Source organism: Cydia splendana, chromosome 4 (assembly GCF_910591565.1).
Source record: "Cydia splendana chromosome 4, ilCydSple1.2, whole genome shotgun sequence".
Classification (NCBI taxonomy): Eukaryota; Metazoa; Arthropoda; class Insecta; order Lepidoptera; family Tortricidae; genus Cydia; species Cydia splendana.
The window spans coordinates 658,055-672,778 of record NC_085963.1 but is presented as its reverse complement, the minus strand read 5'-3'; the positions used below and the strand labels follow the sequence as shown (position 1 = coordinate 672,778).

At 37.6% G+C, this 14,724-nt stretch overlaps 2 protein-coding genes and 1 long non-coding RNA gene across 7 annotated transcripts in view; 1 reads left to right on the top strand and 2 right to left on the bottom strand.

The window, feature by feature from the left end:
• Positions 1-14,724, bottom strand: part of LOC134789644 (uncharacterized) — a 369,764-nt gene that overhangs the window by 60,370 nt on the left and 294,670 nt on the right. The gene's annotated exons all lie outside the window — the stretch shown is intronic.
• LOC134789635 (solute carrier family 12 member 6) overlaps positions 1-14,724 on the top strand; it is a 509,818-nt gene that overhangs the window by 230,414 nt on the left and 264,680 nt on the right. The window lies entirely within an intron of this gene.
• On the bottom strand, positions 1,834-5,061 carry LOC134789570 (monocarboxylate transporter 13-like). Its single transcript, XM_063760139.1, has 7 exons — positions 4,690-5,061; positions 4,072-4,198; positions 3,528-3,670; positions 3,068-3,170; positions 2,556-2,723; positions 2,061-2,136; positions 1,834-1,957 (listed from the first exon to the last, which is right to left on the bottom strand). Exons 1-7 carry the CDS (start codon positions 4,783-4,785, stop codon positions 1,834-1,836), a joined length of 837 nt encoding a protein of 278 aa, XP_063616209.1. The 5' UTR covers positions 4,786-5,061.

The window sequence follows — 14,724 nt, the reverse complement described above, 5'->3', positions numbered from 1 at the left end:
AAAAAAAAAGCGTATTGAGCATAGAACAAAATCCCATATATTTATTTAATTACCTATAATGGGCCCACAGCTGATACTGACAACTCCATAAATGGCCATACTCAGGCCGAAGGCCGACGGAAATTGTTCTGGCCTGACATGGTCGGACACCACCAATGCAAACATTACTACGATGATGCAACGAGAGATGCCCATCACGGCGAGGATTATCAGCACGCCGGAGTAATCAGAAATCCATAGCATGGCTGAAAAATAAAATATTTTAAGGAGAATTACAAACACTTAAATTGACAATTCAAAAAAGACAATAGAGTATTTTAAAAGTGGTTAAGTGCGTGTCTTGCCACGTATGATGGAGGGTTCCGTTCCTTTATTCAAAAGCTATAAAGTACCAGCAAAACCGGCACTTACGTCCTTTTAGTAAGAAGAGAAGTTTTTTGAGAAAAACTCAATGAATTTAAATTGATGAATAAATTTTAATTTTCATATTATAATTATTGGAAAATATTATTTTTTCGTTTTCTTGATTTTTTCATATTTAAATTATTATATGCTTGGTTCAACTTCAAAAATTAGAGAAAGGCATTTTCTTTCGTTGAGTTTTAGTATACCTGATTGTATAGGTATGGTTCATCGATGGTTATTAAGGCTGCCTTTTCACTGCGGCGGAGATACATATGAGATTAGAGGAGATGTGCAGGAATCATCATTATCATCAATCAACCAATATCATGGGTTGTGAATTACAACTTGTAAACCCGCGGAGCGGAGAAGAGATGTGGATTACATTACAACCCTATGCGGTTGATACCACATCGTCTCATTTACTCCTTAGTGGAAAGGCAGCCTTAAGAGTGTTTATATTAGCACTTTTAGCCTCACCAATTCTTGTTGCCGTTCCAATCATCAATCCAACTAAATATATGAAGCGATTGCTTAGCAGCTTGAGCCATTTACTGAAGATCATGAGAACTAGTCTGGTCGCCAGGTCACCGAAGGCGATTAGAGCAAAACACCATTTTACTTGGTCCTGGAACACCAAACAAAGTAGTTTGACACTGACATATTCGCTAGCGTGTGAGATGCATAGAAAGTAAGTTACGCAGACGTTAGAGAATATGTCAGGTTAACACTGCTTAGGGCCACTTTGCACTACCCAAGGTTAGCCACTTAACTCGTTAACAGTTAACCGTTAACACAGCATGTAGCTTTATTTGACGTTCATAAGCGCATTGTAATATGCCTACTTGAATAATAAACTATCTTTATCTTTAACCTTTTACCAGGCTAAGGAATATATATTTCCTACATACGGTACTTCAAAATGTGTTCTATTTTCGATGAGTAAGACTGACTCGACTGTCAGTTTTGAAATGTCAGGCTGGTAAAAGGGTTAAATGATACTAGTAACTCCTGGTTTAAGCGGTTAACCCCGAGTCAGTGGCTAACTCTGGATGGCGCAAGTGGTCCTAAGGCAGTCGTGGTAAGGTTACTAGACTATTTATAGGTGTAGCTGTGTACAAACAGGAACACTGTTAACTGTACACCGGTGGACCTTATTACAAAAGGCATAAGGTCCACCGATGTACAGTTAACAGTGTGGGCGATGATACCTACATATAGTTGGTTGGTTTTACGGTAGGTACTCACGTCGCTCCAATCTAAAGTATATAAAGCTTGTGCCAGATTGAACATGAACATGATGTCAGCGAACATGGCGGCCGGCGCGCCGAGGCAGCAGCTCGTCGGTCCGTACTTTTTTATCAGCTCCCAGTCAAAAATACGTGCAAACGCGCTGTAAGAAAAAAGAAAAGATATTTTTATCACCATTTTTTACACTACGTTGGCAAACAAGGCTATGACCCGGCTGATGTTAAGCAGTTTCGTGGAGAAGTATCCCCAGTTAGGCTCTGCTTTAGGATCTTTAGATCTGGAATGACATCCGCTGTGCTGTGCCCTGCCACACAAAGCGAGATAATATTCACAGTGCCCATACCTCTCTTTTTGACGTAGTTTAAGGACTACCCTGGTCCGGGTACTCTTTCCGTCAATGAACGTACCTACTGCGGGCATTGTCGACGTTTTCACCTGCCTGAGATGTTGTGTCTTTATCCTTCTCCAACAATGTATTATACTCTGAAAAAGGTAAACAAATATAAGTAAGTAGTCAATTCTGTAAATCCTGGGCTAGTCTCATCCAGAATTTCCCTCGACTCCGGATGTCGTCCACCCAACGAGATATGTGTCGCCAGGCTGTTCTTTCTTCCGAAAGTCACCCATCCGTTAACATTTTGTTCCACCTCTCATCACTCTGGCAACAACCACATGTACCGCCCAATTCTATTTAGAATCCGTTATCTCGACCTTCTTCGCGTAGTTCTTGGAACTTTGGTGGCTCCATAATGAACGGAAAAAGTAATCAGTGACCACATTACAGACTATCTTACACTTGGCCCAAGATAGAGCGGCTTGAAGAGCACTGGCAAAGAGTGTCCACAGTTGTCGTCCCTCGGTCATGAGGATAGGACAAAGAAGAAAAAATACGTACTACGTACCTGAATCCGTGATTTCGACCCTCTTCATGTGCCAGGCCACGGGCTGCAGCAGCGTGGCGGCGATGTAGCTCTGCATGCCGACAGCCGATATGACGATGAGCGTGCACTGGTACCCGTACTCGGCCATGGTCCACGACACAATCATCGGCGCCACCATTCCTGCGGCGGCTACGACCAATGTGTTTTTATGATATAGGAGGTATACGAGCAGACGAATTGTCTGATGGCTGATGAAGTGGTCAAAATAAGGCCCGAGTTTTTAATTTTAAACATATTTGCAATGATGTATCTTTGAATGTATTCGTTTTTGTTGTCTCAATGTTCGAAATGGTTTGTGGCCCTGTACCAATTAGACCGCAAACTGAAGGCAAACGGCGAGTGGCAAATCAAGGCCGTTTATACATTATTTTGGTTGAGCGCAATGTATTAATAGCGTTGATTTGCCGCTCTCTGCGCCGCTCGCCGCTTGTATCCAGTCCGTGGCCCTTACACAAACTAATTTTGATTCTTACCTGCCACACTTTGCACAATGCCGGTGGATAACAACCGCTTGTCGACAAAATAGTCGTTTATACATGTACATGACACAGTATAAAGTAATCCTATACCAATAACCTGAAAAAGGAATTAGTGTTTTTATATACTGCGCTCTTACGATGGGTTTTAAAATTATAGTAAGTAATAGGTATCAATTTAAATTTAATTTTTCGCAAATACTAAATTTGATTACTCTGCACATGATTATATACCACGCCATCTAATCCATGAAAACAAATGAAGTGGTATTAAAATTCTACAATATGTTGATGTTTTGACATTGTCATGTTCGCGCCAATAACTGGGTGTGAAAATACATGCGAGTGGATTTTGCTCGCGCCAATTCGTCGAGCGATCATTATTATTTTATTTGTATAATCAAGACACTTAAATTTTTGAATGCATACGTTATATAATATTTCAATAAATTCGAACCTGCAAGAGGCCTTGACAGAAAATAAACAGCGCCTGCGTGTTGACGAACACGGTTCCGAACATTCCCGAGTTGTAGAATGTAGCGCCTACGAGGGCCAGCTTGCGTCTGCTCATCATTTTCAGGAGCGGCCCTGTGAGGAAACCTGAAATCCATAATAAACTATAGGTTTACCGTTTAAAAAGAAAGTGGAGGACCCGTGCAAAATCGCCTTTTCATACAAACGTTATTCTCATTTCCCTCTCTGGATATTAACATTTTTGAAAATATTTTGACACAATTTGATGTAGGTATTGGTAAATAACCCATCTTGCCCCTCGTTCCTCTCTGCTCGCATTGATGTTAATGTAGTGGTTAATAGTTTTAAGTGTTGTTCTGTAAGTATTTACATAGGATGTCAGTTTTCTGATTAACTAACAAAGTATGGATCATATCAGAAATAAACATTTTTTTTTACTTCCACACTTTCAAAGTGACGATGCAGAGTTAGCTTATACGAACTCTTGGTTTTTTCCCAATGAGTTGTATTTTTTAAATAGTACTAACCGGAGAGTGCCATGCCCACGGCTCTGATCCCCGTCAGCACGCTGATGCCGGTGGTGCCCATGCCCAGTTTGATGAAGAAGTCGTTGTAAATCATTCCGAAACATACGTAAAACATTGTCGATGAGGCCTGAAACAGTATTTATTTATTTTACTTTATTAGATACACTTAACAGATAGAGTCTGTTCGGAAAGAGTCGTGGAATGTATTGGACCCCATACATTCCACGACTCTTCTCTTTCCGCACAGACTCTATCATACAACATCATGAGAAACATATACATTTGCATATTGTGGCTTAAGAACTAGCAGCGGATCCAAAACCAGTGCATATGATTACGTATTTTTTCGTTGAAATGCATTAGCAATGCATTAAGGTTGAAAATTTTATTTCAGTAATGGTATTGAAATGTTAATAAGTAAACGTCGAAATAAATTTTATATTTTGCCAATATTCTTGCTATTTTCATATTCTATTCTATTCGAGAAATCGGGAAGTATTCATAAAGATATTTAAAGGCAAAAAACAAATTGAGATGCTTCACCTGTTAGAAGTCGGTTAAAAAATATTTATGGAAGACTGCGTTTCCTTAAATATTTTTTACACTTTTTACACTTACCAAGCCCACAGATGCTGCCACCAAAATCCAATACCCATATCCACCATCCGGAGGCACTTTTTTATATCTTTTCTTTCTTGCTTCGTGAACCGCCATGACACAATTTCTTTGCAGATTCTTCAAATTAAAAATCTCAATTATGCAGCAAATAGTTTAAAACACTGGTAGGTTTTGTAGCTGTTCTATGAATTTGAAATATTAGACACGGAACTATCGTCTTTAGATAGTCTTTTGAATGGAAGCAGTCCTATGGGTAATGGAGTATGGACAAAAGAGAGAATTTGTTAACAGATTGTGCTCTAAGCTAGAAAAGTCACCTAAGTTAATCTTTATTGTACACCTGGTCAACAACAACAAGGTCAAAACATTATCCGTCCTTCTACCGTCGCAAATCAAACCAACACTAACATCAAACGCACAGAGAGTATCAATTTAAACACATCACAATAATTTGGTAACTTTCATATCATTTAAACATAAGTGCTGTTTAGAATCCTGTACTAAAACATACAGTTTCTTAAACAAAACTTGTTTACTAGACACTTTTAATCAGCGATAATAGTACTGAGCTATATGTACATAAATAATATGATAGGAAGATATATCTCATCGACATCCTACATCCTAGCATCGTTGATGTCTCGACCTAACTACGAAGGATCCACTGCTGCTCACTACTAGTAGCGTGTGACGGACTAGAATCAATTATTTATTAACTGCAATCAATACATTGAACTTTTTTAATCAATACATACCACTATAACTCAGAGATAGAAACTGATAATAGTCTAGGACTAAATATGATAGGGGAGACCGAGGCGTTTTGGAAAAGAGGTGATTTGAAACAATAAAAATTTGTCAGATCCAATTAACATCTTTTGAGATCGCATTACCGTCCGCAGGCCCCACAGTATAGACGTATACTTACTTGAGGCTGGTTCTCATTTATCTAATTTGTTATGGTTTTGTTACGACCGTGACGATCGTCTTGGTAATTGGCGCGTATCTTACGCACGACATTCACTTCATTTCGCATACTTCAATCAGCGCGACTAGCGCGAGAGATCTTTAAGTTAGTATCAAATAATATCAACACTGTAACAAGTTGCTGAATCTGAATCTGGCTCGAGGCACACGGTTTCATACTTTTCTTGGTTAAGGTCAATAAGGTTAACTATTATTATGATTGCATTTATTTTTACAAGCTTTTATTTAGTTTCACCTGACCGTTGTCTGTCTGTGTGTAATCAAATCTTGCAAGTTAAATTTGATCCACTTCCCGGTTTCCGATTGAGCTGAAATTTTGCATACATACGTAAGTCGGGTGACAATACAATATTATGGTGTCATCGAGCTTAGTGATGGGCGACCGGAAAGTTTCCGTTATGGGAAACTTTCGGTAATGTAATTTACCGAGAATATTTCCGTAATATTCTCGTGATGGGAAAGAAATATAATTACTGAACTAAATAATAGATTCCGAATAAATTACCATAAATTCTCGTAAATTACTGACCAATTCACCATGCAAATTAAAATAAAACTGGGTATTTACTACATATAGATTTGTAAGAGAATTAAAAAAGTGTTTGGTCTAGTCTAGTTTCATAAAAGTAATACTAGTATATGTACCTAAATATTTTGAGTCATGCACGGCACGGGTCAAGCGCTCGGGCGTCAGGTACGCGCAGGTACCTAGTCAAAAATCCCACGCTAGGGATAGATAAGGATAAAACAAAAGGGTTAAACTTAATGTTACTTCAGTTCTGTTTTAACTACCGTGGCAAAAACATCTTAGCAAATAGTAAATTTGTAATCGCGATATTGTGATTTGAGTCAGTTTGTAACCGAATGGTTCACCATGAAACCAAAGTCAGTTATTCATCAATATTTCCGAAAAAAAGAAGAACTAGGAAAAGATGTCCACGAGTGCAAATTTTGTGACTTAAAATACCGTGCAGTGAATGCTACAAGGATGAAAAATCACATATTAACATGCAAAAAAGCCCCAGACAACGTAAAAGCATTGTTTAAAGCAGCAAACCGAATTGAAACAGAGCCTGAGTCAGTGGCCTTACATATTGAAAATGAACACGCAGAAAAAGAAGAAATAGACACTGCTATTGCACGTGCGATATATGTATCTGGTTCGCCGCTCTCAATGCTCGAACATCCTCTTTGGGTAATAGCATTGAATAAACTCAATCGGGAATACACGCCGCCTGGCCGAAAACGTCTTTCAACAGTTCTTCTTGACTCTGAGTACAACGTGACAAAGGATCATATAGAAACCACAATAAATAATTCAGAGGTTCTTCATTTGGCTGTAGATGGCTGGTCAAACGTCAGAAACGAAGGTATTCTGAATATTATTATTTTCACCCCAAAGCCGTACTTCCATTCTTTTGTAGAAACGAAAGCCAATCGTCAAACAGGCGACTATTTAATGTCTGTATTAACGACAGTTATTGAAGATTTGGGACCTGCGAAATTTACGGCCATTGTCACCGATAATGCGGCAAATATGAAGAGATGTGGCTTGCTACTTGAAGAAAAGTATCCAAATGTATTGTGGAATGGATGTTTAGCCCACACGTTGCACTTGCTTGTGTCAGACATTTTGAAAATCAAAAGTATTGCAAAATTTCTGTCAAAAATAAAAAGGATAATTAAAACCATCAAAAAGTCACATCTTCTGACCGCCAGCTTCCATGAAATATCAAAAGAGAATAATTTGAATGTCAGTCTTCAACTGCCTGTGAGGACCAGATGGGCAAGCTACAGTCATTGTTTGGACAATTTCATCACGTCCAAAGTTGTCCTGCAAAACATGGTCGTCAATGGAAGCGAAGTCAATGTATTATTCACGCAAAATTACAGACAACTGATACTCGACGAGGCTTTCTGGCTAGAAACCAAACAGATACGAGATTTCTTTGAACCTATTACCAAATGGATAATAACACTCGAAGGAAATTACTATTCTGTTCACAAGATACATCAATGTTTCTTAGAAATCAGTGCAAATCTGCAAAGTGATTTAGTCCAGGAAATCCTGAACAACAATTCCCTGGAAACTCTTAAAACGAAGTTTGAACAAAGGAAAGAAACCGCTCTTAAACCAGTCCATTTTGCAGCGTGTATTTTAGACCCTACTAATAAGGGTCGTGATTTAACGAGCTCTGAACACATGGATGGCTGTGAAGTCATCATGAAAATATTTGAACTCAATGATGGAAGCCCTGTAACTGAAATGTTCAGTGAACTTTCACAATACAAAAACGAGGAAGGCTTATGGAGTCGCCAATTCACTATAAACGTGGCGGATAAAATGTCTCCGATATCCTGGTGGAACAGTTTTTATGCTCAGACCAAGCTCGGGAAAATTGCTCAGAAAATTTTGACAGTTCCTGCTACTTCTGCTGCAGTAGAAAGGTCTTTTTCTACATTTGCAAATATTCACACAAAAAAACGCAACAAATTGACGACAGAGAGGGCGGGTAAAATAACATTAATATCGCACAATTGGCGCTTAATGAATAAACCACCAGAAAAGGATTCACCGTCCACTTCTTCGTTCTCATCAACGGACCAAGAGCAAGTGCTATCAGAATCGAGCGACGATTCTGATATGTCTAGTGATGATTCATCAGATTTTTCCGATTCAGATGCAGAAGTCGGCAACGATAATGAAACTAATGATATGTAACTAATTATAAGCCAAACTGTTGATACATAGTGGGAAATCCCTTTTAAAAATATTGATTAATATTATAACATGTTTTTGTAGATAATCCATTATTGATTTTTGCAAATTAATCTCTTTCTAGATCTTTGTACATTAAATTTGGAAATAATTGTCATTTTTATGATTATCTCTTAAGTTTATTATGTTTGGCATGGTAAATATCTGCAATGTTGTTTAAAGTTGCGTTACGTTGTAGGAAATATATTTTTATCATATTGATTCATATATTATTATTATTGTAGGTTTATTTCTGATTTATGATAATTCATTAATCATTTTAAAATGAAAAATAAAGACTTACTACAATTTTATTGATTGATAAGTTCTTAAGTTTCGGCATGATAAATATAAGAAAAAATGTTGATTTTGGGTAAAAATGTTGTTTTTTTTTACAATGTTGATTAATATTATATCATTATTTATTTTTATCTATTATACATTACTGATGTAAAAACTTTAAATTGTAGTCTTTTTAGATCTTTGTTGATTTATATACTTTTCACAATTTGTAACAATTTTGTACTATTTGTTGATTTATTTTATATCATATAATTACAAAAATATTAAATTAAAATATTTTTTGTTTTATTTCACTTAAACCTTGGGAGCGTTATTTGGAAAATAACAAAATGTAGGCGTCGGAAAGACGCTAAAAACAAATTTACCAACTTTCTAAGAAATAATTGCATAATGTGGTGCAGTGTAATAACATGTAATGTAATAATAATGCGTAAATCTTATATTTTCATCACTAAATTTAAAGGTTTCAGACACTTAACATAAATTCCCTAGGAAATTTCTATGCAACTTGAGAGAACTTACGGTAATTTACGGTAACTTATGGAAATTTACGTTTTAATCATGTTTAAAGTAATGGCTCTTGGCGCGAGGATAAAGTACTTTGGAATATGTAAATCTTTCGTTATTACGAAAAATTCGATTCCCATATATAAATACAAAGTTATTAAGTAAATTGCCATTTTTGGTAATATTACCGTAATCTTTCCGAGAATATTCTCTCGATCGGAAATATTCTCTGCAATTTCCCATCACAGCTCGATTCGAGCTGATCTGATGATGGAGACCGGAGGTGGCCATAGGAACTCTGTGATAAAACAACGAAACTTAATTGTGTTTGGGGTTTTTAGAATTGTTCGATGAGTAGTTTTAGCCTGTGGAAAAAAAGTACAGTCGGCGATAAAAGCTTGTATCAAAAATGAAATTTTTGCCAAAAACTTATTTATGTATATTTTGTGTAATTTCTTACGGGAAATAAATAAATCTTATCTAATCAAATCTAACAGTCGATCATCGTTCAAAGCATGTTGCGGATGCATTCTATGCATTTTTCGCGTCAGTCGGTATGGTCGACAGCCGACTACCACGTACAGTCAGCATCATAAGTAGCGGTAGAAACAACGCGCGCCAATAGTATCTGCTACCCTGGAGTACTCTCTCTCTCTCTCTTCTCTCTTTAGCCTTTTTCTACCCTTCGGGTGTAGGCCTCCTTAATTTTACGCCATTTGTCACGGTCTTGTGCAACCTGGCTCCGATTTCACCACGGTGACAGGTGCGACAATTGTAAAACATCACTGTTGCTGACGTCACAGGCATCCATGGGCTACGGTTACCGCTTACCATCGGGCGGGCCGTATTCCTGTTTGCCACCATCATTGTATTATTTAAAAAAACTTTATTATATCGGAAAAAAACAGATATTTCTATTGCTAAGTTTATGACAATTAATTGTCACAAGAAACACTACAATTGTCACGAAATTCCGACATATAACTCATTACCTGTCAAGGATTACCTACAATTCTTCTAAATCTTGACAATTGTCAGAAACTTCGCAAAAGAAATATCTGTTTTTTTCCGATATAATAAAGTTTTTTTAAATAATACAAAGATGGTGGCAAACAGGAATACGGCCCACCCGATGGTAAGTGGTAACCGTAGCCCATGGATGCCTGTGACGTCAGCAACAGTGATTTTACAATTGTCGCACCTGTCACCGTGGTGAAATTGGGGCCTGGAGCCACTTCTTCCCCTCAGTCCTTTTGATGTCGTCGTCCCAACGCATCTTGGGTCTACTTTGAGGACGCTCTTCCCCCCATGGTCGCCACTCTAGTAGTCGTTTACTCCACGAATCGGTCTTTCGTGCTATATACTCTAAATGGACATAAATATCTAGGTACAGTTCACGTTCAAAAGTATTAGTCCTATATAAGGAAAGGAACATTTGTGTTAAGCTGTTAGAGAAAATTAGATACTTTTGATACGCAGTCTGATCCGCTACTTTTGTTGCTGACTGTACCAATATAATACAGTCCGCAATAGTATCCGATATTTGACACACATTCTAATTGCTTTACACCTAGCAATAAACCATAACTTTTGTTTTAAACCATAACAGAATTGTAGATAATTTTGACGCGTAGACTCGTCTACAATTAATGCCCACTGTACCTGTCGAGCCGCTTGAAGTAAACAAGACAAGAAGAAAAACATAGATATGGCATACCTATACCTAGTCGAGCTACCGCATTTGTGATTGATTGAGTTATTCACGAATTAACTTTACCGTATTGTATTAAATTAGCAATCGAAATGGGGTCAGAATTGTAAAGAGTAAAACTATTTAGATATTTATGTCTATTTAGAGTATATATGTAAGTAAGTAAGTAAGCAGAGAGCCACCACACGTTTTCCTAAAGTCACTCCATTTTATGGTTCCCAATTTAATGTAATAACTTGCTCATTAGGGTTCCGTATCCAAAGGGTAAAAATAAGGCCCTATTACTAAGACTCCACGGTCTGTCTGTCTGTCCGTCTGTCTGTAACCAGGCTATGTCTCACGAACCGTGATAGCTAGACAGTTGAAATTTTCACAGATGATGTATTTCTGTTGCCGCTATAACAGCAAATACTAAAAAGTACGGAACCCTCGGTGGGCGAGTCTGACTCACACTCCGGTTTTTTATTTTCTATCTATTAAGCTAGATTTTATTATAAATTTAACATGTGTCATCTCTATTGTTCATCTATATAGGCAGGTGATTTATTTTCTTTAGGATTCGCTTCTTACGCATGTTGATAATAATAACATCTTAGGTATGTTATTATAATGTAAACAACCCTGTTAGCATGAAATCTGCACATAGATTAATATCAGAAATATACGATCTTATTTTATTACCCTTTGAATACCAACAACCACTTAAGAAAAGTCGTGATCTGTCGTGCCCATAGCACTAAGTTTAATATGATTATATTTCATGCCTCCAAGTACATACCTAGGTAATGTTTAGAAACCATAGATAGCTTAAGTATGTTAAATAAAACATGATAGTTTTATGCACAATATTATATTTGATTGGACTGTAGACGGATTTAGAAATTTTCAGACAATAGAGCCTATATCAATTTGTCACCCATTTCTAGTGACTCCACATTTCTCTTATTCTTAAAAATTACTTGCAGCTCCCAAACCCCAATTGAGAAACAATTTTCAAAAAAAAAAATTCTTTATAATAGAACCGGCTCACAAAATTTCATGCGAATCGGTTGAGAAATGTGACATGTAGGTACAAGAGTACGGTTGGAAAAGAAATTTTTGCCCAAGTTGAAACGGTGCTGAAGCGACTCGTGCCAGCTAGCGGAAGCCCTAACACTGTAGCTTGAAAACGTATGGTACTCTGGAAACCGACACCCGACACCTATAAACCTTCGTTAACTTTATTGCATGCATATGTCTCAATAGTCTAAGAATTACTGTGACCAAGCAGCATGGCTACCGTAAAATTGTTCGTCTTTCTCACAGATTTCCCACGAATGGAGCACGCATGACGCCTCACAGGCCGATTCGAACGTATAGGTACTGATATCAGAATGCTGAATGATGTCAGTTAGTTATTGTGCGTCTCTCGGCAGTACATGTACGGACAAGTACAAGCGAAATAGACTGTATCTGAATGACATTATTTAGATATCATTGTCATCTAAATTTTGAACTCGTGGGCAAAAGTGAGGCTATCTGTCCAATTCGGACGTGTGCCTGTCATTTGTTCACATGTCATAGCTGCCATTCGCGCAGGCGTCTCGCTCGTACTAAGGTACATGTACGGACAAGTCAGAGCGAAATCAACGCGCGGATGACAGCTAAACTGATATGATTTATTCAAATATCGGTTTGATGTCAGGTGCACATTCGAGTTGGCCTGTATCGTTTTATAAAGAGTCTTAAGTTGTGTCTTCGTATTGTCCGTTAAGGGTTGTGAAGTGTGGACCGTGTGTTAGATCGATCGCACGTAAAATTGCTCGACTCAAGCACGCTCCGGGGATCTCGGGATAAATTGAGACGCGATCGTTTGTCACTCGAGCGAACATAACGAACGGATCGACTATTGGTTCCTTAATGATATGTGAACTGTTTATATGTGTATGTTACTTGGGATCATACTTAAAAGTTGAAAAGCGGCTACCGGACGGGATTTACAAAATACTTTTGTATGATTTCAAGCTAACATGGAGGCCAATTTGAACGTAGAATCACATCAAATCGATATCTAAATTATGTAATTTAGTTATCATTTTCGCGGGCATTCCGATCGTACTTGTCCGTACAGTATGTAAGTATTGTAAGTATTAGAGCGAGCGAGACGTACGGGCGAATGAGAGCAAAATGACAACATTTCAGCGCGGTTCTTTTATCCTCCACGCTTAAACCGTTCCGTCGCACGCGCGGGTGCACCAAGAAGACAATTGACATGAAGACAATGTTACTGATAGTGATGAAACGACACAAAATGTATCAAAATGAGATATCAAACCATATCAAATTGTTAAAACGAATCGGCATCCCCGGACTACATTTATAATGCAGAGGGTTCAGTACAAGTCCTTGAAACAATTCATGGCAACTTTAAAGAGATAACCACCACCAGGGTACCACTTTAAACTCTCGCGTTTTGTACACATATTTAATTACTTTAACGGGTAGCTACAATTTCTTTGTCTACCCCGAACATTTTTATAAACTAATTTCGGGTAGTTTTATTTTAGTGGTGTTTTATTAATATCTCCGTTGACATTTGTTGGCACTCAGTCTTTCCGTGACCACAGCTGGTGCAACTCAGCTGAAACGTCGTAATTAAAGTAGTAACGCTGTCGTACAGCGCCTTAGTCACTATTTCAAAGCTAAAAAAAAAAAAAACACCGTCGTTTTGACAGGTCTGAGATAAGTCATTACGTAGTTAGTGCATGCGCCGGTCACTGTGTTTTTTCGTAAAAACTCGCGATTTATCAAATATTTGTGTACTATGTTCTGTGTTCTCGATAAATATGACCCATCTTGTGATATTTTGGTGTTGTATTTCATATTCATGTTTTCGTTAAAGTAATATTCAAGATTGGAATGAAAGTTTCAATAAGGTTTGTTTCGTTGGTTAAGACGACTAGGAGACAATAGAGGTATGTAAGAAAACCTTATAACTAATATGTTTCCACCAGGAGTGTACTCTGCGGTAAATAATTTTACGTGTTTTTGGTTGTATACAAGTTAATTTATATGCAAAAACAAATCCCTTCTATCGTTCGTGTTTGGGCACAGATAAGACGAAAAATCACCGGTCAGGAACTAACCTCTTGACGTTACTGACGTTTTTATCTTCTCTCCAGTATTTCCGTTATGTTGGTATCGTTAATTTTCACTGCGCGAGCCAATCTATCGACATTTTTATTGACATCCGTGTTTAATCTGTTCGAAGTTTAAACTAAAGCGTCGGTTTTTTCTTTCTCCTGAAAATATCCATTGCGTTTGTATTATTAGTCAAAATGCCGAAACGAAGGACCGAAGAAAGTGAAGAAGATTATTTAAAACGCAAAATGAAGCGTTATAAGAAGAAATTGGAGGAGCTCTCTATGAAAGATGCCGTCGAGGAACAACCACATGTCGCCGAAAAAGAAATTTTTGCAGGTACGCAAATGTAAATTTCCTCATCGTACTTTGAACGTTTGGGTTAAGGTGTGACTTACGTAAGCTACTAAATGCCAGACAGCCAGCTTACACTGCAAGTTAGCGCTACCACATGCGGGTAGACTTTGCAAAAAATTGTTTATATTAGTATTTTATATAATAGCGCTATCACTTAGCGGATAGACTAACAGAAGTATATTAATTATATTTAGACAATATCATGAAGTGCTATCATTAGATGGATAGACCCATACCTCAAAAATATTAATTATGCGCTATCACTCAGCGGATAGACCTTATTCACAAGTTT

Bases quoted from the DNA above. Each gene is read 5' to 3' on its own strand.
- LOC134789570 (XM_063760139.1), bottom strand. From the start codon at position 4,785: ATGGCGGTTCACGAAGCAAGAAAGAAAAGATATAAAAAAGTGCCTCCG. The intron at 3,171-3,527 runs GTTCGAATTTAT...TTCCTTTTTCAG, and splicing joins TCTGTCAAGGCCTCTTGCAG to GTTATTGGTATAGGATTACT. The intron at 2,137-2,555 runs GTACGTAGTACG...TACCTTTTTCAG, and splicing joins GGTCGAAATCACGGATTCAG to AGTATAATACATTGTTGGAG.